The 25,530-nt window shown below is 38.2% G+C and overlaps 1 protein-coding gene and 1 long non-coding RNA gene across 7 annotated transcripts in view; one reads left to right on the plus strand and one right to left on the minus strand.

The window, feature by feature from the left end:
- acot7 (acyl-CoA thioesterase 7) overlaps window positions 1–16,754 on the plus strand; it is an 81,074-nt gene extending 64,320 nt beyond the window's left edge. For all 6 annotated transcript variants that reach the window (XM_047370486.1, XM_047370477.1, XM_047370452.1 and 3 more), the window contains one exon: window positions 16,219–16,754. In XM_047370486.1, the coding sequence (XP_047226442.1) occupies window positions 16,219–16,317 (99 nt within the window). In that variant the 3' untranslated portion in view covers window positions 16,318–16,754. The remainder of the gene's footprint in view (window positions 1–16,218) is intronic.
- Window positions 16,518–22,333, minus strand: LOC124871384. The gene is made up of 2 exons (XR_007039007.1): window positions 21,997–22,333; window positions 16,518–17,123 (listed from the first exon to the last, which is right to left on the minus strand). It is a non-coding gene; the product is annotated as an uncharacterized LOC124871384 (long non-coding RNA).
- Window positions 22,334–25,530: the final 3,197 nt, after the last annotated feature.

The following is a 25,530-nucleotide window of genomic DNA, read 5'->3' on the forward strand; positions in this document are numbered from 1 at the left end:
ATTGGACTAGTTTATTCTTTATGATGTTGTAAAGTTGCTGCTCTCTTTACTTTGTAAGCCTAGCAAAGCTAACAACAGCAACATGAGCTGTTGGAACAGCTTTAGAGAAAGATTAGACAGTCCAGCAGGTTATTTTTTCTCAAGTAAACACTTTAACCAAATTTACAGACTCAGTACCGGTGCTCATTATTAAACTTTAAGTATGTGTGGCTCACTGCGGAAGCCAAAGAGACACAATAATGAAGCCAGAGCTGCAAAAATGGGAACAGGCTGAACAAGAAGACTGCAGATTTCTGCCTTGAAACCATTCTCTCTTTTTAAACTAAAATAATAAAAAAAGAGTTTGAAAAGTCTCAAATTGTGTCCTTCTTAGTTTAAATGAGAGTGCAATCAAAGATTTCCTAGAAGAAAAGCAAAATTAGCAGCATTAATTTGTGAAGTATTTCAAGTGTGCGTTGTCATGCCAACAAATCCTGCATTCACTCTCTGACAATAAACATCCTGAAAATTTGAAGGTGGACAACTATTGCATATATCGTCCTACTACAGCTTTTTCAACTGTGTCCTGGCTTCTAGCTCATGATGGTTATATTATCTAAAAATAAGTAAAAAAAAAAAAAAAAACATAGAGTTAAGCAGATGAAAGCAGATTGTTACATATGGAATAACAAACATGGGTATCAATTATAACACAGTGTCCACTGAAGTGGACAGAAAGTAGTTATAGCAGAGTGTCCAGCTGAAATATGACTTAATAAATTGAAAATTTACATGATAACTTTTCCACTGTGGAAGAGGAATTTTGAAGAAATGATATCTGAGAGCAGCAGCTTTGAGATCAAGTAGACCCACACTCTAAGCAGGGATTTAAAAGCACTCTGTGACAAACCCAGTTTGTTTTTAGTTCTCCTGAGTGCTGGATGACTTCTTTATGCCAAAAGCTGTTATTCAAAGGAGTACAATTCTGGCATTATTCAGGTAGATGTTTTTACCAGCATTGTTAGTCTGACACATGGGCATCAGCCGTCCCTTTATTGTTTGTGACTGTGTCACTAGAATTAATTATTATTAGCCTTCGATGCAGTGTGTAAAGCATAGCAGGTGAATGGAAGCAGCTGAAAGTCTTACTTTTCCACATGTGATTAATCTGTGTTTTACTCATGAGAGTTTAACTGCAGAATAAAACGACATTCTGAGGAAAACATTTGTCAGTCCATTTAAACTCTGGAAGTCCGTCTACAATTAGTTTTCCAACAATAATATGGCCCTAAAAGTCACTTCAAGTGATTGCTACGCACGTGTTGGCTGAAAGGAAAATCTAAATGCTGATAATCTGTACTATTGCTCAAAAAAAACTAGTTACTGCCAAAGCTCATTATTGTGGGTAAACACGCAGAAGGAATGCTTGGAAAGACCGATTATTGATTCAATTTAATAATGCAATCCACGAATGTCAGGCAATATGTAAAAACAGAGGACCCAAAACGTAAAAACCACCGTAAAACAATGCATTCTCTTATTTGAGAAACTTTAGGCCTATAACCAACACTTGTGTTCATCTTGGTGGCCTGGCAGTTCACTCCCTGCTCAAGCTATCAGTCATTACTATGCCATGAACTTCATTGCACCCTCATCCTTCAGCCTTGTTGTTACTTCACCTAAAGGCTGAGTTCCAATTGTGTCATAATCCTGGGGCAAAGTGGTTTTGAGCAGACAGATTGTTTCTGGTTTTTCAGGAGAAATCTGCTGCTATTCACCTATTTTCTTTCATAAATTTCATTTAGGTTTCTTGCTTAGAATGATCCTTGGTTAAAGTAAGAGTGCTCAATATGTTCAGCATATTTATTTTAGAAGGGTCCATTTTGTCAAGAAAACTAATTTTCTCTTTAAAACTGCTGTTAAATAAGCAATGCTATTTTCCATATAAGGTAATCTAGTGATTTTTTTGTTTTAAATAAATCCAAAAGCTCTTTTTGTTTCAGAAAAGTATTTTAAAATTACTTACCCGCTTTGAAAAACATAGAACAGCAAATTGTGCTCGATTTATGTTTCATACTTTCACGATTTCTATATTTTCCAGCTCTAAGCTATGATATTTGCCCTTTATAAAAATAAAATGTTAGCTACACAACCTCCCTCTCTGATGATGCATCAGCCAGATAGAAATGATCATCAAATATGTGTCTCCTGCAGGTTGGCCTTTTCAAAAGCTCTCATCTTTCTTCCTATTTCCATTTCACAAAACTGGCCATTGGTTCGGCCATTGTCTGCCTCCCGCTCTGTGCACTCATTACCAGGTTTTCCATCTCAAACAGGCAGCTCGCAGCTTGCATTTTAATACTTGGGCATATCAGTGATGATTTGAGTCTTTGTAGAATTCCTGCTCAAATCTGTTTAATGAAAAGGAGCCCCTCAAGAAAAACACAATGTTGTTTTAAAAATGCATATTCAACTATAAAAAAGGAGAACTAATTGGAACCTTTACTGCTGATGATAACATGTCAGCCAGACAAGCAGAGGAATATAAAGAAAGAGAGACTCATATAACGTAGATATGTGCTCTGAGTATGAGGAAGCAGCTTTAGCATGTGCAGATCTTTACGTGTGAGCCTTTTGCTTCATGTGAACAGATCACTGAGCACCAATAAGCAAGAGAGAAACGTCGAAGCTCACTCTGTGCTATTTCCAGCTTTTCATGTACTCTGGGATTAAACATGGGATGAGGTCGACACAGAATGAGGCAGCGCGCATTCAGTTTCAATCTGTAGGAGCAAACTATTCACATGTCTGGATCGTCAGTATGTAGAAGAGAGGTGTCACATGACCTGTCAAACTAATTAACATCTCTGTTTCCTTGAAGAGTAATGATAGAGCCACAAGGAACAGAAATGCAGTGAAGACATTAATTTGCCTTAAACAATGGATGGCGGCAAACAGAACAACTTAAAACAAGCATCCCTGCTGTTTTTCTGATTTAATTTCACCTAAGACACCTACTACTATGATGTTGGGAAAAATTATCACAACTTTTACTGGTGTGAATGTGAAAAAGATAATTGAGAGCACTAAAAATAAAAAAGCAGTGGGCCAAACTTCAAATATAGCAGTGTAGACTTTTTCTGAGTCATTTGGCATGCCACTAAGTACAATAGCTTTTCATGTGGTTGTGCAAAAGGAAAAATGCCTTACAGAACAAGAAGTTCCTCTTCACTGTATGGCTGGTTGAACTAAGTGTTTTATAGCCACCAGCTGGTTATCATGGGGACTGGTCAGTTCTTATATACTGAATACTAACCTTAGATTCTTGCTTCTGGGACTCCCATTAACCACTAAAAACATACAAAATGCTTCTGATTATGTGACCCTGTGGTGATGTTCTACAATGAATACCAAAGAAATAAGTGGGGTTGTCAAAATGCAATATAATGTATTATGAATTATGAGGTAATTTAGAATTTACATTTCTCTTTTCCAAACATTTATACCACTTATAGCTATAGCTTCTATATTTTAGTTTGCTGAAATGTAATAACTGTCGTGGAGCTGCGCAGTTCATCCCGCTTTATGTCTTGATCAGAAGCAGTTACTGTCACATGCTCTCTGAAGACGACAGAGTTGATCTGCCAACCCTGCAGTCAGGGGCAAACTGTTTCCTGAACCTGTTGTCCAGCTTTATGTTAAATTTGTGATCATTATCATACCGAACGATATACATGTTTAAAATTAATCACATTTTGGTTCACTTCATCTGCACTAATTAGCCAATATCACATATCCACTGTTATACAGCTACAGTGATTGGTTTGAATCCATTTACCTAGAATTATGGTTGACCAATTAATTGTTAAGCCAATTAATTTAATAAGAGGTTTAAACCGGTTTCCTTACTGGACTCGACCTTCACATGGATCTTTCTTGTTTCCGCTTTGATGCTTTAAACCTTTAATACATTTGAGATGGACGTGGGATTGTAAGCTGTTACTCTTATAAATTCTCTTCTATGGATTTTGTTTCTTGGTAATATGACACCTGATAGCCGAACAGTTTCCTGCTAGTGTTGATATGGATTGATTATTGACCTGTAAACATATACCTGGCTATTTAAACAGTCCGGATTGAGTTTCCTACCATAACTCTTATATCATTCAGTTTACAGTGTAGCACTGAAGTTGAGTTTATGGTCATTTCAAAGGTCATAGGCTTGGAGGGCTGCTGTTAGGCTGTATTAAAATCAATTTAAAGGTGCTTTGTTTTTAACTAACCAGTGATTCAGAACAGTGTTAACATCAGTGCAAGCTAAAATGAAATGTATTAAAATGTCATACCTGCTTGTGTTTTGAGTTCTTGAGTTTGTGTTTTGTTATTTTACCTGGTCTAGTCCTTTGTTTTTTGTCTCCCTGCACCCCAAGCCCACACCTGTTCTGTGTTTTCCCCTGATTGTCTGGTCAAGTGTGTCATTGGTTTACCCTGCTGTCCCAGTTTTGTATTTAAGCCCGTTTGTTTCCTTTGTTCCCCGCTGGTTCCTTATGTGTTGTTTGTGTTTGTGTGCTCGCCTGGTACCCTGTCCGTGTCCAGCCATGAGCAATAAAGTGTCATCTTACCTGCAAACTTCGAGCTTCAGGAGTTCTTCCCCACATATTGGTCCAACAGAAACCCACATTATGACATAAAGCTACAAATAAACAGGCAGGTGAGAGTATTGTTAAAGATGCACCAAGAAATGGGCTGTTTGGAAACTAAAGGTCTGATCTTTTTTCATCCATAAATGCTGCTATGTCACTATGACAATAACTCTAGTAAATAGGACCCAGTGAGCTACTTTCAGTACTCCAGAAGTGTTTAAAAAGGAAATCAGAAGAAGCACAGAAGGTGTAGGAAGCTATTTATAAAAGCAAGGTACCTTCTATGGAGGCATGTCTGCTGCTTGTTCAGGCTCCCACAACAGGCAGTTAGACATCACCAGATAACGGAAAGCTGAATGTTTAAAAGTTTAAAAATTTCTGTGTATTTTTATGAGTTTAATTCTATCTCTGGTCAAACATGCTAGTTTAGAAGAGGTTCTATTGAAATCTCAATGTTAAGGTAAGGGTCTACCTATTCTACAGAAAATACACACAGAGTCAGATGTCAACAGTTAGTAATGCTAAATTTGCTATACGGGCTATTTGTACTTATAATGCTAAAAGCCATTATTTCAAAGCTTTTTATTTAAAAATGTATCTTTTAGAAAACAAAAAGTTGTTATATGGTGCTCTACATTTTGAGGTGTGAAGAAAAAAATATTTTACTGTATTTGTAGATTTTTAGTGATACAGAGACAGCTCTATAACTTTGAGCTGTTTTGAGAATTGTTTCATTTTACTGTAAACAATTTATTTTTAAGACAGTTAATTTGTCACTGTATTAGGAAAATAGAAAAATATGTTTCTTATGGTCCTTATTTAGAAACTGGAGTCAGCTAAAATCTGAATAGGCAGGTAAAAAACGAAAAATTATTGTTGAAAAGGTTAAGTTGGCTATTCAAGTTATGGTCTTGTAGGTTCTGCCATAAGCTACAGCTGAAGTGGAGCTGTGTTTGAAAAGTGGTGTGAAGTGGTCTGCCACCACCATAATTATTTAGGTATGTAATTATCTGCACTCCACTTTTAACTCTGAAGCCTTTCTATTGTTAGTGAATCTGTTGTGCAAAGCTGTGGAGCACTTTGTGTAACAGTTTTCCCTTTATTTCTTTTTAGATTTAAAGGACAAAGACCGCACAGACAAATGAAGTTGATGATTTTCAAAGTTCTGAGTTATGCATTCGCAGCGTTTTTGTTGCACTGGAAGCAAGTATGATTTGAAAAGAAACAAAACCAAAACATTACTGTGAATTTATTTATCACAAGAGAATGTTTTTACTTAATATGATAGAGTGGAGGGACTTTTCACTGTTAATGCAGGGAGGCTTTAGTAACAGAGAAGCTGTTACTATATGCATACATTTCCCAGTTGTTTGGCACTACTTTCCTTTTACACTTCTCTTGTTTTAAAGATCTCTTTGCTAAATTAACTTTATGAAAGATTTACTTCATGAAAGATACGTTATGAAAGATACGTTAGTGTTGCTAATGCAACACTAACGTATCTTTCTCCTCAACAAGCTCACATAAAACCCACATTGAAAAGAGTTAAAACTCGGGTTGAAGCCACTGGGTATATTTTCATTTCCTGCAGTCTGCAGTGCCCTATAAAAGGATCGAATAATGTGAAGAGGTCACATATTATGAAATTCTATTGTTCAATCTCTCCTTTATGCATATTATCTGACTTTAATTATGCATATATTTCTCTTTCAAGACTTTGATCAGTTTCATTATGCTCCAGAGGTCCACTTATTGTTATTCCCCCCACATTCTTTATTAGTCTAATCATTAGATTTCTTGCATTTCTTTGAACTCTTTCTCTGATTTCTCTTTGGCAAAAGTGTAACCAACTCCGAAAGCTGAAAACAAATGCTGGACCATCCCTAATACATTTTTTATGACGCCGTGGCAGTTTTAGAGCCAGTTGTGATCTATAAATAGCCTGGTCGAAAGGCCTGCCTCTGCTATTTTTAACTGTAGGTGCTTTCCCCCCCTCATTCTCAAATCCTTGGTGTCTCTCCAGTGAGCTCACCGCATTTGCTATCTTTAGATTTTCCTTTTATAGCTCGACAGGGGAGCGAGGGACTATGTGAGAGCAGGTATGTGGGGGGTTGTGGTAATGTGCGTGCACTGCTGGTAATGCCGAAGTAGGACATGAGGACAGAGCAGGGAGGTCTTCAGGGGACTGCCTTCACAGCAGTACCCTTGAAAAGTCCTGAAACGATATATGTGCGTGCTGGGCCAATTTGGAAATACATGAAAATGCCTGTAAGCACTTTTGACCTGTAATTTTAATTTTAATTTTCTTATGATTTTAAAAGGTTTTGTTAAAACTAAAGGGTCAGTAGTTCCTCTGAAAGTGGTAAGAGGCTGGCTGCTAATGTCCAATGAATAAAGTAAATGCATTCATGCCGATTGAACTTGCAAAAGGTTTAGTTCTTTTTACTTCCATTGTCCTTTATTTTCTCCTTTTCTGTCCATTCTGCAGCTTTCAGGCTTACTGCCTCATTTCATATATCCCACCCCCTCTCTTTCTCCTGCCATCTTCACTTTGCGCTTTTTTCTTGCTGTTCATCCCTCCTTCCCATCTTCATCTTTCTTCATTGGCAGAGACTCAACTAGCTTTCCCTGGCATGAAAACAAGCCCAGTTCTCATGGCAACCTCCTGTAGTTCAAACGAGGTGATGCACATTTACTTCTAGATGCCTACAATGGAAAACGGCCACGATGGGGTTAACGGGTGCACTCACAACACAGATTCTAGTAATCCAAAGCACGACACAGAGACCTGTTTGTTGCTGTTTGTTCTCACTAAGCAATGCTTTTGAATCTGGAGAATACTATTATTTATGAATGTAAGGTTTTCAACATACCTTATTCATAAACACACAAAGATGCTTAAATATTTATGCATGTGCTGAGAACTAAAGTGAATCCAGTCCAGAAAAGGCAGAGTGTGAAAGACTTGACCACGATTTACATAAGCAAACCATTTGGTGATAATGCACAGTTGGAGTACAGAAACCCAAAAATGTGTTATATCTTTAAGTAGGACACTATTTGCAATATAAAGAGAGTGTATATGAATGCTTTGCATATTTTTTATTGTGTGTATTTTGGCCAATGATGTGACATGAGGCAGTAAGGCTCGGCGCAAACAGCGAGGATCAACAATAAGCAGTGAGGTTCAGCAGTAGGTTCAAGGTGATCAACTTAGTAAACACTACTGCAGACAGATTTGGGCAAAATTCTGAAGCCTTCTCATGACAGACATTTCTCCTGAGGAACAAAACTGAACAGAAAGAGGAGAATATGAGTACAGAGCGAGGGATCAATTTGTGGTCGCTCCCTTGATTCCCAGGCCCTGATGGATGCTGCCATAGTATAGCTGAAGCAAACCATACCTCGGACAATTATCCTGTTTTATAATTAATTTCTGCAGATCAATTTATATTCCTTTTTTAAGTTTTTAATTTGATTAATTTTGTGACTTGTAAATGCCATATACTGCTTGCATACATGGGCCAGTATGACATTCCTACAGTGTGATTATCTTGAGTGAAAATACTTTTACCGTTTCATGGTTTTAAAACACAAATTTATAATAAAAATATTTAACCTTCCGATTTCTTTTATTTGAAATATAAAATCAATTACATTGCTGATGCCAAAACAATACATTATTTATTACAGAGTTAAATTCTGACGTCTTTTTTGAAAACATTGCAAAGGAGCATGAAGACAGGTGAGGGAAGGGCAAGTACAAAGCTACTTCGTTCCCTTCGGTATTTGAAGCTGTGTTTTGTTAAAATAATTAATCTCTGAGTAAGTCAATTAATACAATTTATTAAAGGAAATTAAAATGTTTGAAGAAGTATGATGAAAAGATTTTACGGTTTTGAAAGTGTGACTTTTTTAAACCACAGCATACCTTGAGACCAGTAAATATACCCGGTAACATGACAGTACTGTGGTAGTACATGCAGTTTTGGCAAACATAGAAAATAAATTCAGAAATGATAAAAAATAACTACATAACTTTTTTTTCTTTCAGGCTCTGGAGCAATGTGACTTTTGTGTTCTTGCTGCACTAGTGTAGACTGGCCTATGCTGTAGGTGGACACATGGTGGGGTTAACTCGTAGGATGAGTGATTCTCACAAGTAGTTCAGCAGTTCTGCAGCTCCTGGTAGAGTATGCCATTTTTTCAGGAGCATTTTGAAGCAAAATGATTACCACAGATCTTTGATGTTGAAGTTGAACCGTTCCTCCTTTCCCTGATCCTTTTCATGAATGGATTCTATGTGTTTATTGCCATGAAATAATTGGGGTCCAGTCATACAAAATGTGAATATACAGTCCAGACCAAACGTTTGGACACACCTTCTCATTCAAAGAATTTTCTTTATTTTCATGACTATGAATATTGTATCTTCACACTGAAGGCATCAAAACTATGAATTAACACATGTGGAATTATATACTGAACAAAAAAGTGTGAAACAACTGAAAATATGTCTTATATTCTGGGTTCTTCAAAGTAGCCACCTTTTGCTTTGATTACTGCTCTGCACATTCTTGGCATTCTGTTGATGAGCTTCAAGAGGTAGTCACCTGAAATGGTTTTCACTTCACAGGTGTGCCCTGTCAGGTTTAATAAGTGGGATTTCAAGCCTTATAAATGGGGTTGGGACCATCAGTTGTGTTGTGCAGGAGGTGGATACAATACACAGCTGATAGACCTACTGAATAGACTGTTAGAATTTGTATTATGGCAAGAAAAAAGCAGCTAAGTAAAGAAAAACAAGTGGCCATCATTACTTTAAGAAATGAAGGTCAGTCAGTCTGAACAATTGGGAAAACTTTGAAAGTGTCCCCAAGTGCAGTCGCAAAAACCATCAAGCGCTACAAAGAAACTGGCTCGCATGAGGACCGCCCCAGGAAAGGAAGACCAAGAGTCACCTCTGCTGCGGACGATAAGTTCATCCGAGTCACCAGCCTCAGAAATCGCAGGTTAACAGCAGCTCAGATTAGAGAACAGGTCAATGCCACACAGAGTTCTAGCAGCAGACACATCTCTAGAACAACTGTTAAGAGGAGACTGTGTGAATCAGGCCTTCATGGTAAAATAGCTGCTAGGAAACCACTGCTGAGGACAGGCAACAAGCAGAAGAGACGTGTTTGGGCTAAAGAACACAAGGAATGGACATTAGACCAGTGGAAATCTGTGCTTTGGTCTGATGAGTCCAAGTTTGAGATCTTTGGTTCCAACCACTGTGTCTTTGTGCGGCACATAAGAGGTGAACGGATGGACTCTACATGCCTGGTTCCCACCGTGAAGCATGGAGGAGGAGGTGTGATGGTGTGGGGTTGCTTTGCTGGTGACACTGTTGGGGATTTATTCAAAATTGAAGGCATACCGAACCAGCATGGCTACCACAGCATCTTGCTATTCCATCCGGTTTGCGTTTAGTTGGACCATCATTTATTTTTCAACAGGACAATGACCCCAAACACACCTCCAGGCTGTGTTAGGGCTATTTGACCAAGAGTGATGGGGTGACCTGGCCTCCACAGTCACCGGACCTGAACCCAATCGAGATGGTTTGGGGTGAGCTGGACCGCAGAGTGAAGGCAAAAGGGCCAACAAGTGCTAAGCATCTCTGGGAACTCCTTCAAGACTGTTGGAAAACCATTTCAGGTGACTACCTCTTGAAGCTCATCAACAGAATACCAAGAGTGTGCGGAGCAGTAATCAAAGCAAAAGGTGGCTACTTTGAAGAACCTAGAATATAAGACATATTTTCAGTTGTTTCACACTTTTTTGTTCAGTATATAATTCCACATGTGTTAATTCATAGTTTTGATGCCTTCAGTGTGAAGCTACAATATTCATAGTCATGAAAATAAAGAAAACTCTTTGAATGAGAAGGTGTGTCCAAACCTTTGGTCTGTACTGTATGACTCCTGAAAGACAAAGTATGATTAAAGGGATGTAAATACACAGAAAAGACTCCCAAGAATAAAATATATACATATTTAGAAAAACTGATCAATTGACCTGTGCCATTTTGTTATGTCATCAAAGACATACACTTGCATTTTTGGAAATGTACATTTTATTTTGATTAAGAACATTTTTATAACAAAAGAACAAAACTATTAAAGAAAACAACATGTTGCTTTATATGTGACAAACTATATGTGAAGTCAGTGTGTTTTACAGAAAAGTCTGGCTAGGAGCTTTTAATAAACAGCTACATAGCAACATGTCTTTCAACAAGCCATTTTACAGACGAACTTCAATGCAGGTCAATTGCAATTAATGCCTTTTTCATTTGATACAGTAAAGTATGAAAAGGACAAAAAAACTAAAATAAATGATTTAACCCCTCTCAAAAATTGAATCAAATTATGATAAACTATATTGTAATAAATCTAAACCGTACATATGACCAGCTCTACTCCAAAGCTGCAGCTGAAGCTCTGATGGGGACCAGATAGGGGACCAAAACTCTGGATGGCAGCTTTACATTCAGAAAATAAACACATAGAAAATGGCAACAAGCAGAGATAAAAGGGCCAATCAGTCCACTGGTACACTGTCACCATGGCAACTTGGTCTGATCATGTTCAAAACAGGGATGTTAGAACTGATGTGGCATTTTTATCTGTCTTTTTCATGGAGCTCCTATGCAACTTGTTCAGTTTTCGTTTAAGCTCTGTTTAAAGTTGTGACAAGTTAAAGATTGTAAAGAAGAGTGTGTAAAAAAAGGAACCATGTTACTATTTATTGTTTATTTAAAAAACATCAACACAAATTAATCAACTTGCTTTATTAATATGATTTATTATTGCTGCAGATCCTGATTGCCAAACGGTGATAATGTTTGTCAGTGTTTATTTAATTAGGTTTTTAGTCCTTGTGTGAAATTTGTTACAGAAAAAAATCACTCATGATCTCACTTTCGGCTTTTTCATCTTTACTTCGAACTTGTATAAGTTGTGTCAGACAGATTATTTATCATTATTTATCAATTTGTTTGTTTCTTAGCTCTCAGTAATCTTTACCAAGATATGTTTTAAATGACTAGTTAAAAAGTAAACGGCAAACATGGAAACAGGTCATTTAATTAAATAGGTCATATTTGTATTTTTCGCTACAGCTCACCACTGTCAATAGGTAAATAATGATATTTTTCTAATTAGGGATGCAAAGAATAATAAGACTGACTCCCTGCTAAGGTAGAATAAATAGATAACATTTAAATTTACTGTATTTGTCATTTATAACTAAAGAGCAACTGCTGTATTCAGAATCAAATGGTCCATCTGTGGGTTTTATTATGACGGGTCTATTTCAGCTCTCATCTATTTACAACTTTCCCTAACCTCTCACTCCCACAGTGTCTTGTCACCAGCAGTTATCCCGGTACCCAAAATATGCGCAGTCAACTGCCTTAATGACTGTCACCCTTTCACACTATCATCACCTAGTGTTTTTAGAGGTACCTTCTCTCAGCCATTTCTGACCTGCCATCCCTACTATTTTGACCGGCACTGGCCTGCATACTGAGCAAACAGATGACGCATTGATTGGTTCTCCACTCATATCTTGAACAGGACCACACCTCTGTAAAAAAGCTATTTTTGGATTTCCCATCAGCATTAAGCAAAATCATTTCCTACAAACTGATTCAAAAACAAAGCAACCTTGAATTAGGAAATTGACTGTGTTCATTGTTGTGAACAACAGCCCAGATAATGTTGGGCTGGGTGGTCACACATAACCCACCTTAATACTAAAAATTGGCACACCACAAGGATGAATCCTCAGCTCTCTTGTTTGTTTCCTTTTTAACCCTTCAGAGTTCCCCATACACTATAATAACACAATAGTTCAATTTGCTGATGACACCACCATCCTATTACTAATGAAAAATAATGACATATCCTATAGGAAGGAGGTTCTTCTACTGACAGAGCGGTACACTTATACTTACTTGAACTAAAAAATCACAAAAACCAAATAAATAATCATGGATTTCAAAAACTTACAGAATGTTGAGAACCTGTCCCTCTTCATACACAGAGAAAAGCCTGAGACCTTTAAAGTTCTCTGAGTACATATCTCAGCTGACCTGAGCTTGACCACGCAAATCCCTTCTCTGGTGAGGATTGCAGCATAGAGACCATGTTTCCTCTGGACCCAACGTAAAGCTTCGTCAGCTCCGTCAGGATTTTTTTGACCACTTTCTGTCGGTCACCAGTAGAGAGCCTCCTGGCCTACTGCACCACAGTATGAATTAAAAGCTGCACTGGTCAACACAAGAAAGACCTGCAGAGAGTAGTAAAGGCAGCAGAACACATCATTGGCACACAACTCTCCCTCCTCAGTGGCATAAACATTGACTTTCTTCTCAGTCTGACAGGTGAAACATATCACCATCATTACCTATACAGGTCCTTCTCAAAATATTAGCATATTGTGATAAAGTTCATTATTTTCCATAATGTAATGATGAAAATTTAACATTCATATATTTTAGATTAATTGCACACTAACTGAAATATTTCACGTCTTTTATTGTCTTAATACGGATGATTGTTGCATACAGCTCATGAAAACCCAAAATTCCTATCTCACAAAACTAGCATATTTCATCCGACCAAAAAAAGAAAAGTGTTTTTAATACAAAAAAAGGTCAACCTTCAAATAATCATGTACAGTTATGCACTCAATACTTGGTCGGGAATCCTTTGGCAGAAATTACTGCTTCAATGCGGCGTGGCATGGAGGCAATCAGCCTGTGGCACTGCTGAGGTCTTATGGAGGCCCAGGATGCTTCGATAGCGGCCTTTAGCTCATCCAGAGTGTTGGGTCTTGATTCTCTCAACGTTCTCTTCACAATATCCCACAGATTCTCTATGGGGTTCAAGTCAGGAGACTTGGCAGGCCAATTGAGCACAGTGATACCATGGTCCCTCAAGGTCTGGAATCGGCCCTTCTCCACAATCTTCCTCAGGGTCACCTCTTCTCGTTGTGCAGCGTTTTCTGCAACACTTTTTCCTTCCCACAGACTTCCCACTGAGGTGCCTTGATACAGCACTCTGGGAACAGCCTATTCGTTCAGAAATTTCTTTCTGTGTCTTACCCTCTTGCTTGAGGGTGTCATAGTGGCCTTCTGGACAGCAGTCAGGTCGGCAGTCTTACCCATGATTGGGGTTTTGAGTGATAAACCAGGCTGGGAGTTTTAAAGGCCTCAGGAATCTTTTGCAGGTGTTTAGAGTTAACTCGTTGATTCAGATGATTAGGTTCATAGCTTGTTTAGAGACCCTTTTAATGATATGCTAATTTTGTGAGATAGGAATTTTGGGTTTTCATGAGCTGTATGCCAAAATCATCCGTATTAAGACAATAAAAGACTTGAAATATTTCAGTTAGTGTGCAATAAATCTAAAATATATGAATGTAAAATTTTCATCATGACATTATGGAAAATAATGAACTTTATCACAATATGCTAATATTTTGAGAAGGACCTGTATAGCTGCACACTGTATTTTTAAATGTTTTTTTATTACTTTACACGATATGAATTTGCGCGATCTTGAGAACGGCTAAACACTCTGCATGCACTGATTTCATGAATGCACTTAAGGTTTATTTGATAAATTTGGTTAAAAACAGAATGAATGGACAATATGTCTGATAGTGAACATTTGTGAAATTCGGTCTTCCTCTTTTTTGAAACTCAGCGAACTAGAATTATCCATTACTTTCAGCTGAATGGCAAAAGCATAACTCGCTGAGCAATATGTTGACGGTTATATAACTGGCATACAGCAAACAAACCAAAACTACAGCTGTATTCTCCTCAACCTGTTCTAGGATAATATATTCCCGTTGGTGTTTGTTTTTGGAGCTCATATACTCAGCACATTTGAGTCATGATCCCCAGTGACTTGTACCTGCTAGGATGTTGCACCAGGTTTGAACCTCACTCATCAGAGTAGTATCTCCTTTTGAATTTGCAAACTGAGTGTTTCCTTCAAAAGAAATTTACTCTAACCAGAATGCTGGAACTTACTTATACATCATATTTACCTATGAAACACAGATAAACATGTTACACCCTTGCATGTAATCCACAATTAGAACAGCAGGCCTGTCAATGTCACCATTAATCAAAGAAGCAGCCAAGATGCCCATGGTAACTCTGGAGGGGCTGCAGAAGTCCACATTTCAGGTGTGAGAGTCTGTTGACAGGATAATGATTAGTTATGCACTCTACAGATATGTCCTCTATGGAAGAGTGGCAGAAACAAAGCTATTGTTAAAATAAAGCCAGAAGACTTCCTGTTAGCTGTTTGTCCTACATGCAAAACACAGTGTGTGGAAGGCAACTCACACTGCACAACGCTTTGAACATACCATCAGCAAGCAGAAATATAGTGATGGCAGCATCGTGCTGTGAGAATGCTTTCCTTCAGCCTGGACAGAGAAGCTGGTTAGAGTGGCTTGGATCCTTTCATCAGAGGCATCAGCGTTGCACCTAGCCAAGTCTCGGGTCCACTATTCTATCCTGTCTCTGTACACTTCAGAGGGATGCATCTAATGTGTTTAAAGGTTACAACTGAGGCACGTTAATTGGCTAGATGTTCCACTCCCAGTGTGTGTTCCCCTCTAAACATACAGGCAGAGCTATAATGAAAAGATTTCAATCAAAGCTTATTCATGAAAGTGTGCCAAGGAGTGGCCCTGTCAAAGCCAAGGTGTAAATGTGATTCAGAGTCTGTTGCAAGACTTGGAAAATTGCTGTTCACAGATTCTCTTCATCAAATATAGCTAAAGAGAGAGAATTTCTCTTTTTAGACGTACAAAATTATTTGAGATCAAAACGTTGTCTCCACTAAAAATTAATTCAAGGGGGTGGAATAAAAAATGAACGCCACGTGTTTTAGATTTTTTAGAGTGTGTGAAATGTTAAAAACCATGTCTTATTTATCTGGTACATTTTATCTTTTGTCTCATTGAATAAAATCTATTGAAGTCTGTGTTTGTAACATGAAGAATATTAATACTATCCTTTTTTTTACATGCGTCAAAGTGCCACATAGAACAACGCAAAACATGGGAGTATGTCTGTGTATAAATGTTAATCAGCATCACAGAGAATAAAGCTACATGATCTAAGGGCTTTATAAGAAGATAATCTCAAAACAATTGTTTTTAGTTTACATTCACAGTGTTGTTAACATAAAAAAATGATGATATGTCCTGCTTATCTTAGTTAATACCTGTGCGCCCCCAGTATTGCCCTCAATGCTGTTTAATACGTTACTGCAGCCTAAAATCCTTAAATACCTCAGAGGTATAGATCTTTAAAAATCTCCTCTGAAAGCTTTGTGTTACACACAGAAAGACCACTTCACCAACATGATGAATGGTAATTAGAAACCACAGGGTTGTAAATTAGATCAGAGCTTCACACCCTTGCATAATGTTACAGCAGAGGAAGCATTCCAATGCAGTTATGTGAAGATGACGAATGCATCTTAAAACAAATCTTTTGTCCGTTTGCTTTTCTCCTCAGGTTGAAGGAGAGGAAGAGCAGAAACATTTTGAAGAGGGCAAGGCACGTTACCTCCAGAACAAAGCAAAGAGACTTGCAGAAAAGGAGCGTTTGCAGTGACACTGTGGCTCAGCTGAATCAACAGCAGAAACATAGTTTTATTGATCCCACATGGTATATACGCAGTATGAAGGAGTTGATGCCTCTCTGTTATTGTAGCCTGTTAAACCGTATTGTGTGACCCTGTTTTACAGCAGCGCTACTCACCAAATTTTTCCCGTATACAGTTGTGCAATATCAATGTAAAAGTAATGGTACTCTTTTTTTTTTAAGTTTAAGGAGAGTTTTATTAATGTACTGTATGTTGAAGTATTCCTTATCACTGTTGGCATTAACTAACAGTGGCATTGTAGAAATACTATATTGTTTAGCGGGAATATCTCTAAGCTCTAACTATAGAGCTTTGGCTTTGAGGTCAGTGCAAAGTGATACTGAGAGTGCAAGGGAAGTGATGAATAAGTGAGTGAATAATAATAAATAAAAGGAGCCAAGCATGAGTCGGGGACTCTCGCAGCGTGTCCTTGCTTGTTTGATGATAATTATGTCATTGTCTTAGGCATGTCTTGGCAGAGAGGCACATGCCAACCATCTTTTCAGCACTGTGTCTTTCACAGAGAATTTATTGGAGCTCAGGGGTTTTGACTCATCCAGTATCTCTCCCCACCTCCTCCTTTCTCCTCTGTTTCCTCCTCAGCATGTCTGTCACACTCTGACTTCAGCCTGTGTCATGTTCGCATCTGTCTCCATCTCGCAATGTTGCCTTCTTGCTCATTTACTCTATTTATCCTTATGGCTCTTCTTCTATCCTATCATCTGCCCGCCTTGCTCTCAGTTTGCACAGATGAGATATGAAGATCGCTTTCGGCCTGAAAAGAAACAGAAATGGAAAAACATTTGTTATTATATTGCCTGATGCAGGAGGTAAGATCAGGACAATGAATAATTCGAGAGAAGAGTCCATGTGACGGTGTGAAAGCTGAATTATCCAGTGGTATCTTGGTTTAAAAAAGCACACCGTCTTTCTATTATAAAGGCTTTTGTCTCAGTACACAATCAATAATCTGGTTTTACCAGGTTCTAAAATTATCTTTTATCAAACCTTGATTGTATTATATAAAGAAACAAAACAGATTCCACATGTCATTATTTATTAAACAAAGCCAAAATGTAAAAGCCAAGTGTGAAAAACAATACACCCAACGTTTCAATAGCTTGTAGAACCACCTTTAGCAGGAAGTTATTGTCTTACTTTTTCAAGCTCTGTCCACATTAACATCAATATTTAACAAAGGTTTTCTGCTACGTTTGCACCATTTGTCAACATGCAAACAGATAGTTTGGTTTGAAAAACTGTGCCGCCCACATGCTTCTTTAAAATCAGGGGTTTATTAGAAATAATGATGTATCTGTGCTAAAAACCACAACAGCAGTGGAGCAATTTTTTTTAAATGTTATCCTACATTAAACTTGTTCACATTCAATAAACTTCAAATATAAGTTAAACAAATAAATCACTGAGAAGAAAAGATTGACACTTAAAAAAAGCACGACCTACAATGATTTGTAACCCTGCACCTTTTTAAGCATTCACAAGATCTACTTTTGCAGCTTATCGTAATTAGCTTGTGCAGCAAAGATGTGACAGTCTTTTTACATTGGACTCCCACAAACCATGTACAGTCATATTCAATAAATTTGAATATGTGTTCCAATGAGGAAAACATATTACAAACACATATATCTGACAATTGTCAGATTAAGAGTATTTTTTTAATTATCTTTAAGCTAGTATAAAACATACCTTTCAAAAAGCCCACATTTCTGAATCATCAAAAGATTTTTCTGTTATTCGTCTGATGATATATTCTAATCTTAAATGTGTTTTTATTAGCTGTGAGCAGAAAATCCTCATAATTATAGAAATAAAGGCTTAAAAACATCAGTTTGTGTGCAGTTAATCTATATAATATGTTTCCATAATGAGCTAAGTTACTGAAATAAATATAACTTTTCAACAATATTCTGATCTATTGATTGGCTCTGTACATGCAGTTCTTTAAAACAAGAAAAAGTCAGTTTTCAAAATATCCAGAGTATTGTAGCTGATGCCTTAGTTTCTCATGTTGTTATGGAGGATTTGTGGTCCACTGTTCTTTCATACCTATTTTAGCTCAATGAGGTTTGAGTGCATTTGTCCAAATTTTGTCCATTTTCTAATCCAGTTTGAGCCAGGCATCAGCTGTTGGACAGATGGCCTCACATTTGACTCTGAAGGAACTAAGGCATACAGAAGATTCCATGATCACTGACATTGTAGATGCCATCAGCATCTACAACGGCTCTTTGAAGAAACCTTCATAATGAGCTACAACAACAATTAATTTCCCTTTGGGATTAATAAAGTATTTTTGAATTTAATTGAATTGACTGCAATGTACTGTTGCTGCAAAACAACCCTAAATCATCATCCCTCCAACACCGTGCTAGACAGTTGGTAAACATTGTTTGTACTTAAGGACTGGGTTTGTTTTTTCATAAGCATGGTGCTTTTCATTATAGTCAAATATTTATTTGTTGGTGACATCTGTCTAAAGAACCTTGCTACAGACGTCTTGCTGTTTTTTTCAGTTGAAAACTTTTCAAAGCTGTACTTCAGTATTTGTTTAAGAGACTGGATCCTTTCTTCCTGCAACCCTTTCAAACAAGCCATACTTGTTCAGTTTTTTACTAATCATAAATTGTAACATTTGTCATGCAAACTGAGGCCTGTAAAGTCTGAGATGAGTTTTTGTTTTTTGGGTTTTCTGTTCCGGCGTGTCAGACATACCGTATAGAGCAGATTGCCTACATGTACAAGGGCAGTTTTCTCTACAAAAAGCATATCTCAAGACAGTATCCTTATTTCTTATTTGAATTTATTAAATCCAGATTTAATCCAGCATCAAAGCAGGTAGGCCACATTTATGTTATAGTAACTTGTATGTTATAGTAACTAGTAACTTATAGCAACTTGTGTTTGTATGACCTTCAACCATATGGAGTACTAGTGTGTTGGTGCGTGGGTGTATGTGTGTGTGTATGTGTGTGTGTGTGTGTATGTGTGGGTAGGTGGGCATATATGTGGAAATGTATATTTACGTGGAGCGAGCATATATTTAGAAATGTTTTTGTGTTGAGTGGGTGTATGTGAATTTGAGTTTGCCACCTGGGAAGAGTATGTTTGTATGTGTGGCGAGAGGGTAGAAGGCCTGCAATCCACAACACCTAAGAGCAGGCTCCAGAAGGCCACAGCAGTCCCAGACAGCCAGACATACAGCATCATCCCAGGGCAACCATAAGCCCCGCACCGAAGTAGGTCGCCAGCAAGGCACAGGAGCAGTAGTCCATAGGTCAAAGAGATACAAAGCGAGACACAGGGCACTGACCTCCCCTGACCCAGCCACACTGCCACTCCAAGCCGTGCAGGCCAAGTCTTACTGCCAGGGGTTGGTGTGGGCCCTGGCAGCAAGACTGCCCGCACCAAGCAGGAGAGAACCCCCAGAGCCCCAAACATGTTGGGCAGGCACCTACTCAGCACAGCAGTCGGAACCCTGAGGGACAATGGTAGGAGGTGCACATCGTATTTCACCCTTGGGGGCCAGGCGGGCATCCCCCTGCTGGGCCCCCCATGGCACCGTCACAGATCCCAAGCCATCCCAAGCCACCTCCCACCCCCTGTCCCCGCCGATCTTCAACAGGCTCTTCGGCATGAGCCAGGGACCCACTTCGTCTCCAATCAGAACAGCCCCACCTGAGATGTTTATCTGTGTGTCTGTGGTAATGTGCAACGTTGTGATAAATGCAATGTGTTTGTCTAAAAGTGCATTAAAATTGTGGTTGTGGCTAGGGTGTATGAGACCCCACTGTTTGTTGACAGCACTCTTCCCAACCCCAGAGCCCTAAGTGTCTCTAGTGTATTAAGACTGGGATGCAGGACAAGGCCAAATATAGCAGAGGGGGGCACTGCATGGTGCGGGCCAAGCAAGCAAGGTGAGCCCACCACCACCAGCCCAGGACCCAGAGATCTGCCAGGACATCAGGTGCTCCCAGCCACCAGACCCCTACTGTCCACTCGGACATACCCAAATCCCTCAATCCATCAAGCCCCAACCACTGGCCAACCCACTATGCCAGGGATGCTGAGGGGGCACCCCCCACTCAGTGCACAGACAGCCACACCACCAGGAGCCACAGCAGGCCCCGAGCCGTCTGGGGACCAGGCAACAATTGCTTCTCTAAGGTCATTGCCGAAGTTTTGTTAACAAGACATGTTTCATGATGTACACTATCTTGCCAAAAGTATTTGTCTGTCTACTTTTACATGTATATGAACTTTGCCATATATTCTTTGTCTATAAGGTCCAATTTGTTGACAGACCCACCATTCTCAGCAATAGCAGCTTTAACTATTCTGTAAACATCTTCTTAAGGTTTAGGTGTGTTTATAGTTAGCTGAGAAAACCAAAATTGCAGCCTCCACTTTAATTCATCCCAAAGGTGTTCAAGAAGGCTGAGGTCAGTCAAGTTGTTAACATTGTGTTAACCCATATGCTCCAGATTAGCAAATTGGCCAAAATTCTGTTTTCATAGAGGTGGTGATGCTTGCTGATGTTCAGTTAAACATACGTATTCAACCAGCAGCACCTGGTTACCACTTCCTTTATTAAATCCTATGGAACCAGCAAGGATGTACTTAGTTTTTCACCCAAAGCTTTTCCCTTTTGGTTTAGTTTTTGTTTAATGATTAAGATGTTGAATTCGTTGAAAGATTTTGTACCTTACATTTATAAAATTGTAGAACCTGATGGTAAGCCATAGCATTTTATTATGTACTAATATGTAAAACCATATATTTGAATGAGGGTGTACAATCTTTTTACCGTGGTTGTATTTTTGAAAAGTCAACTGTAAAGAACCCTACATTTCAAAAGCACAAACAAAATAAAACTAAAGTTTTGGATTTTATTATTCTGTTAAAGAAAAACTAACACAGGTTTAATCATGGTAAATGACTTTTTTTATTTGGGCTTCCAAATCCCGTTCTCTGTGGACAGAAACTGACATGTCATCGGATCTTGAAGGTTATTGTTTTTCTACTGTCCCTGCAGCCCGATCAGTATATGTGCTTCTTTCATTTCCCTTGCCAAAATAAAGTAAGGCCCAAGCTGCACCGGGGGGAGATATCTATTTTTAACTCCAGTGAATCGCAGGCATCTTGTGGGAGAAGAACACAGGGAGGGAGACACAATGTAGAGATGACAAGATGCTTTTCACATGGCAAGACAAGACCTCCAAGAAATATGACCTAATTGGAAAGCATCTTCATTATGCAGAACATATTGTATGCACGGGCATGCCTGCCTGAAAACTATTCTTATCATTTACCATGTCCATTACTGTCTTCAGCCATTTCAGTTGGTGGCAGCTTAGAAACTATGCCGTAACCATGGTTACTTATGTGCAAGATTAGACTTAAAATGGAAGAAATTATCTTATCATAAAGCAATCTCTTTAACTTCCTTCACATGTAGCAGGAAAACTGCTGATGTATATTATAAATTGCATCATTAGAGGATGACAAATAGAATTTTTGTCCATTCACATAGAACCTTTATTTTATATTTTTCACTCTAAAGACAGTGACCCCACCAAAGGCACCATGTTAAACTGCTTTTCCCACCAGCGAAAAAGAGTACTTACTGAATGAGGGCGAAATGCTGATCTCATGTTTCCGCTCATGCTCCTGCATCCAAATCAAGAGATAGCTGCACACATGCCGCTGTATCCTGTACCCCGGAGAGATTGTCAAGGCTGCTTTTATAAATGATTCTCCCACGCAGAAAAAAAAAAAAACATTAAGGAACTCAGAGGAAACAATAAACGACCCAGGGAGGTGTTGAGACACCACATGCATTTTATACAGCAATAAAATGCAGGACTTTGCCTTTTTTCCCCCACCCTAGTTGTGCTTGCATTCAGAGATTGCTTCATCAGTCATTTTCTGGCTGCAGGGACTTCTGCTTCCACACATACGAGACAAAACACATCGACCTGAGCTGTGTGTGGGGATGCTTAAATATGACTTGCACAAATAAGTTTGTCAATATTTTGTGTGAGGGAAAGATTTTCCTACATTCACTGGTGGATGCCGAAGTAGCTTAAACAAAAGCTGCACACAGAAGATAATATTAGAAAATAAAAAAAGTAAAAAATCAATGTTGCCTTTTTAGGGAAGGGTTGTTGTCTTTTATCCATCCTTAAACACCTTCACAGAACAGAGACACGGGACCTAGATTCAGACACTATGTGTTATCTGGGAGTGGAGCCAGGAGGACTTTCCTTGCGGAAGTGACGATGTACAACTCTAAAGTTTGTTGGACTTAAATCTTTCTCCTTTAAACCTACATCAGACCTTGCTGAAAGTACTTCTAAATTTGGTTGCCTTAATACAAACTGTTCCTCACAGATAAGAAACAGTTATGCAAGTAGGGAAAAACAGCCATTACACCTTCAAATGGTTCTAAGTATTAGAGAGTTGCTCCATATGTTAGAGCTGCAATATATATATTGAAAATTTATTAAGTATCATTGAGCCTAATATGGTATTCACAAAAAACTACTTAGGAAGCAATACACAATGTTTCCCCTTTATTGTTAATAAATGTTCAGGAGAGTTCAGGAAACATGTTTTTATATTTTAAGATAACCAGACTAAACACTGAATGCACTTTTCAAATGATGATTTCATTTATTAGGGGAAAGGCTATCCATACCAACCTGGTCCTATGTGAAAAAGTTATTGCCCTCCGAAACATAATATCTGTGCAACCCTTGGTGACAACAATTGCTATGATGCGTTTCCTATAACTTGCACTGAGACTTTTACAACCCTGTGGAGGAATTTTAGCCCACTCTTCGTTGTAGAAATGTTTTAATCCAGTCACATTGGGACAGCAGGTTTAGTGTTCTGTTACATCATCTCTATTGGATTTTAGCCCAGACTTTAGCTAGGCCATTGCAAAACCTTAATTTTTTTAGGAGCCATTCAGAGTTGGACTTACTGGTGCGTTTTGGATTCTTGTTGTGCTGCATAACCCAATTGTGCATGAATTAAATGCCACAAACTGATAGTCTGACATCATACTTCAGGGTTTTCTGGTAAGAGAGCAGAATTCACGGTTTCATCAATTACAGCAAGTCGTCCATGTCCAAAAGCAGCAAAACAGCCCCACACCAACACCAGGTTTTACTGTCTATATGATGATCTTTTCGTGAAATGCTGTTTTACATCAGATGTAGGTGGAGACACATTTTCCTTATCTTTTGACTCAAACAATGATTTCCCAAAAGTCTTAAGGATCATCAAAATTTACTTTGGCAAATGTGTAATATGGCTTTATGATAGTTTTGGTCAGCAATGGTTTTCATCCTTGAACTCGCCCATGGATGCCATTTTTGCCTAGTCTCTTTCTTATTGTTAAATAATGTACCTTGCAGTTAATGGAGATAAGTGAGGTGAACAATAAATAAGATGTTTTGGGTTTTTTTCTGAACTTCTGGATGAGTTGTAGATTTTTTAGTAGGGTGGTCACTACTAGAAAGGTTCACCACTGCTCTGTTAAGGACATTACCTGGTTCTGCTAGTCTGGTTGTAATCAGGGCTGGGAGTGGCTTTCATAATTGAACAAAAAATGTGGTTTTGCACAGTCTCTTTAGGAGGGCAAATACTTTTTATGACGCTTTATGTGTGCTTTGCATTAGCATTTCATGTCTCCACAGGGTCCCTATGAATTTTTATTGCAAAATTCATATTAATCCATATTCATAATTTTCAGTTTTCTTTGTAAATATTTTCACAATTTGCACAATGAAAAAATAGAAAGATTCTATTTAAATTTAGACTTACTTTAAAGCAAATGTTTTATACAATGGTCAGGCTTCAAAAATGCAAGCTGTAACTGCCATTAAAAAGTAAAGACTGTAATAAAGGAAACAAATAAAATGAACGAACTCTCCTCTGCTGTTTTCCCAATAAGTTTATAGTGTATAACACCCAGAGTTCACCCCTGTCCTTACCTGTTCCATTACCTAAGTAGCATCTGTCTGTGAAACATCTACAGCTGCATGCATGCTTGCATTTATGGTTTCCAAGATAGTTATGATATAAATTTAAGTCTTGTTGCCATAGATAAAGAAACAGGGTATATTATTGTAACCATGCCCAGGGTGGAAGTACAGAAAACATCTATAATTGGTTTACTGGAGCTCATTAGGCAATTTTAGATATTTTTCTAGAAGAATTAAAATAAGAGTCTGGAAATATACATTTTTGTTTATATTCTTATTTTCATTTTTCATACTCATTCAGGCTATGAAAATAGTAAATTCAAATTACAGACTTTTCCAGACAGAAGAATGTAGAGGTATAAACAAGGTTCCAAAAATTAAAGATTAAATGTTAGGATGGGATTTTCAATGAAACCAAAATGCTCAAAGGAAATCAGGAAGATAATGTTGACAAGGACTTAATGGAAAATAAGATGTAAAATTACAGGAAATTAAGGACATGGGAACAAGGATGAGGGCTACAGCAGAATCCAGCAAGGAACAATAAAAACCAGGGAGCTTAAATAATGTGGAGGTGTGATTGTGACATGGAAAGCAGGTGAGAATAATCAAAAGAATGAATAGCAGCTGAGAAGAAGAGACTAATGACAGCACAGAAAGATGGATTAACTAGGGAGAACAATCAGTACTTGTTACACAGAGTCAAACTCAAAATACAGAACTTAGACAAAAGTAATCACAAAGTACATGGGATCATAACTTTAAAGTCCTTTTAGTGCAATATCAGACAAAGTGTAAGAGTGACCAGCTGCCCGGAGCAACATTAAGAAATGCTGCGATACCCCTCCCCCACCCGCTACTGTGCAATGCTGCTGCACACTGCTGGCCACCTGGCTGCAAGCAGACTTCTACACGTTTTAATTACTGATACGAAATACAAATTCATATGATCATCCTTTTCTGTTTTCAAAGAGAAATCAAGCAGATCATGTTATCCATTTTTTTATTTCAAAATTGGGTTCGAATACAATGGTATTTATTTTTACATTGTATGCTTACTTTGTTTACATCTTGTAAGTCATCGTATCATTTTAGCCACATTCATGTTCTTTTCATTGAGCAATGTCACTATATATGTTTCTGATGGGAGGTTGCACAGTGAGAGTG

The sequence above is a fragment of the Girardinichthys multiradiatus genome, chromosome 1 (genome assembly GCF_021462225.1).
Source record: "Girardinichthys multiradiatus isolate DD_20200921_A chromosome 1, DD_fGirMul_XY1, whole genome shotgun sequence".
Lineage (NCBI taxonomy): Eukaryota > Metazoa > Chordata > Actinopteri > Cyprinodontiformes > Goodeidae > Girardinichthys > Girardinichthys multiradiatus.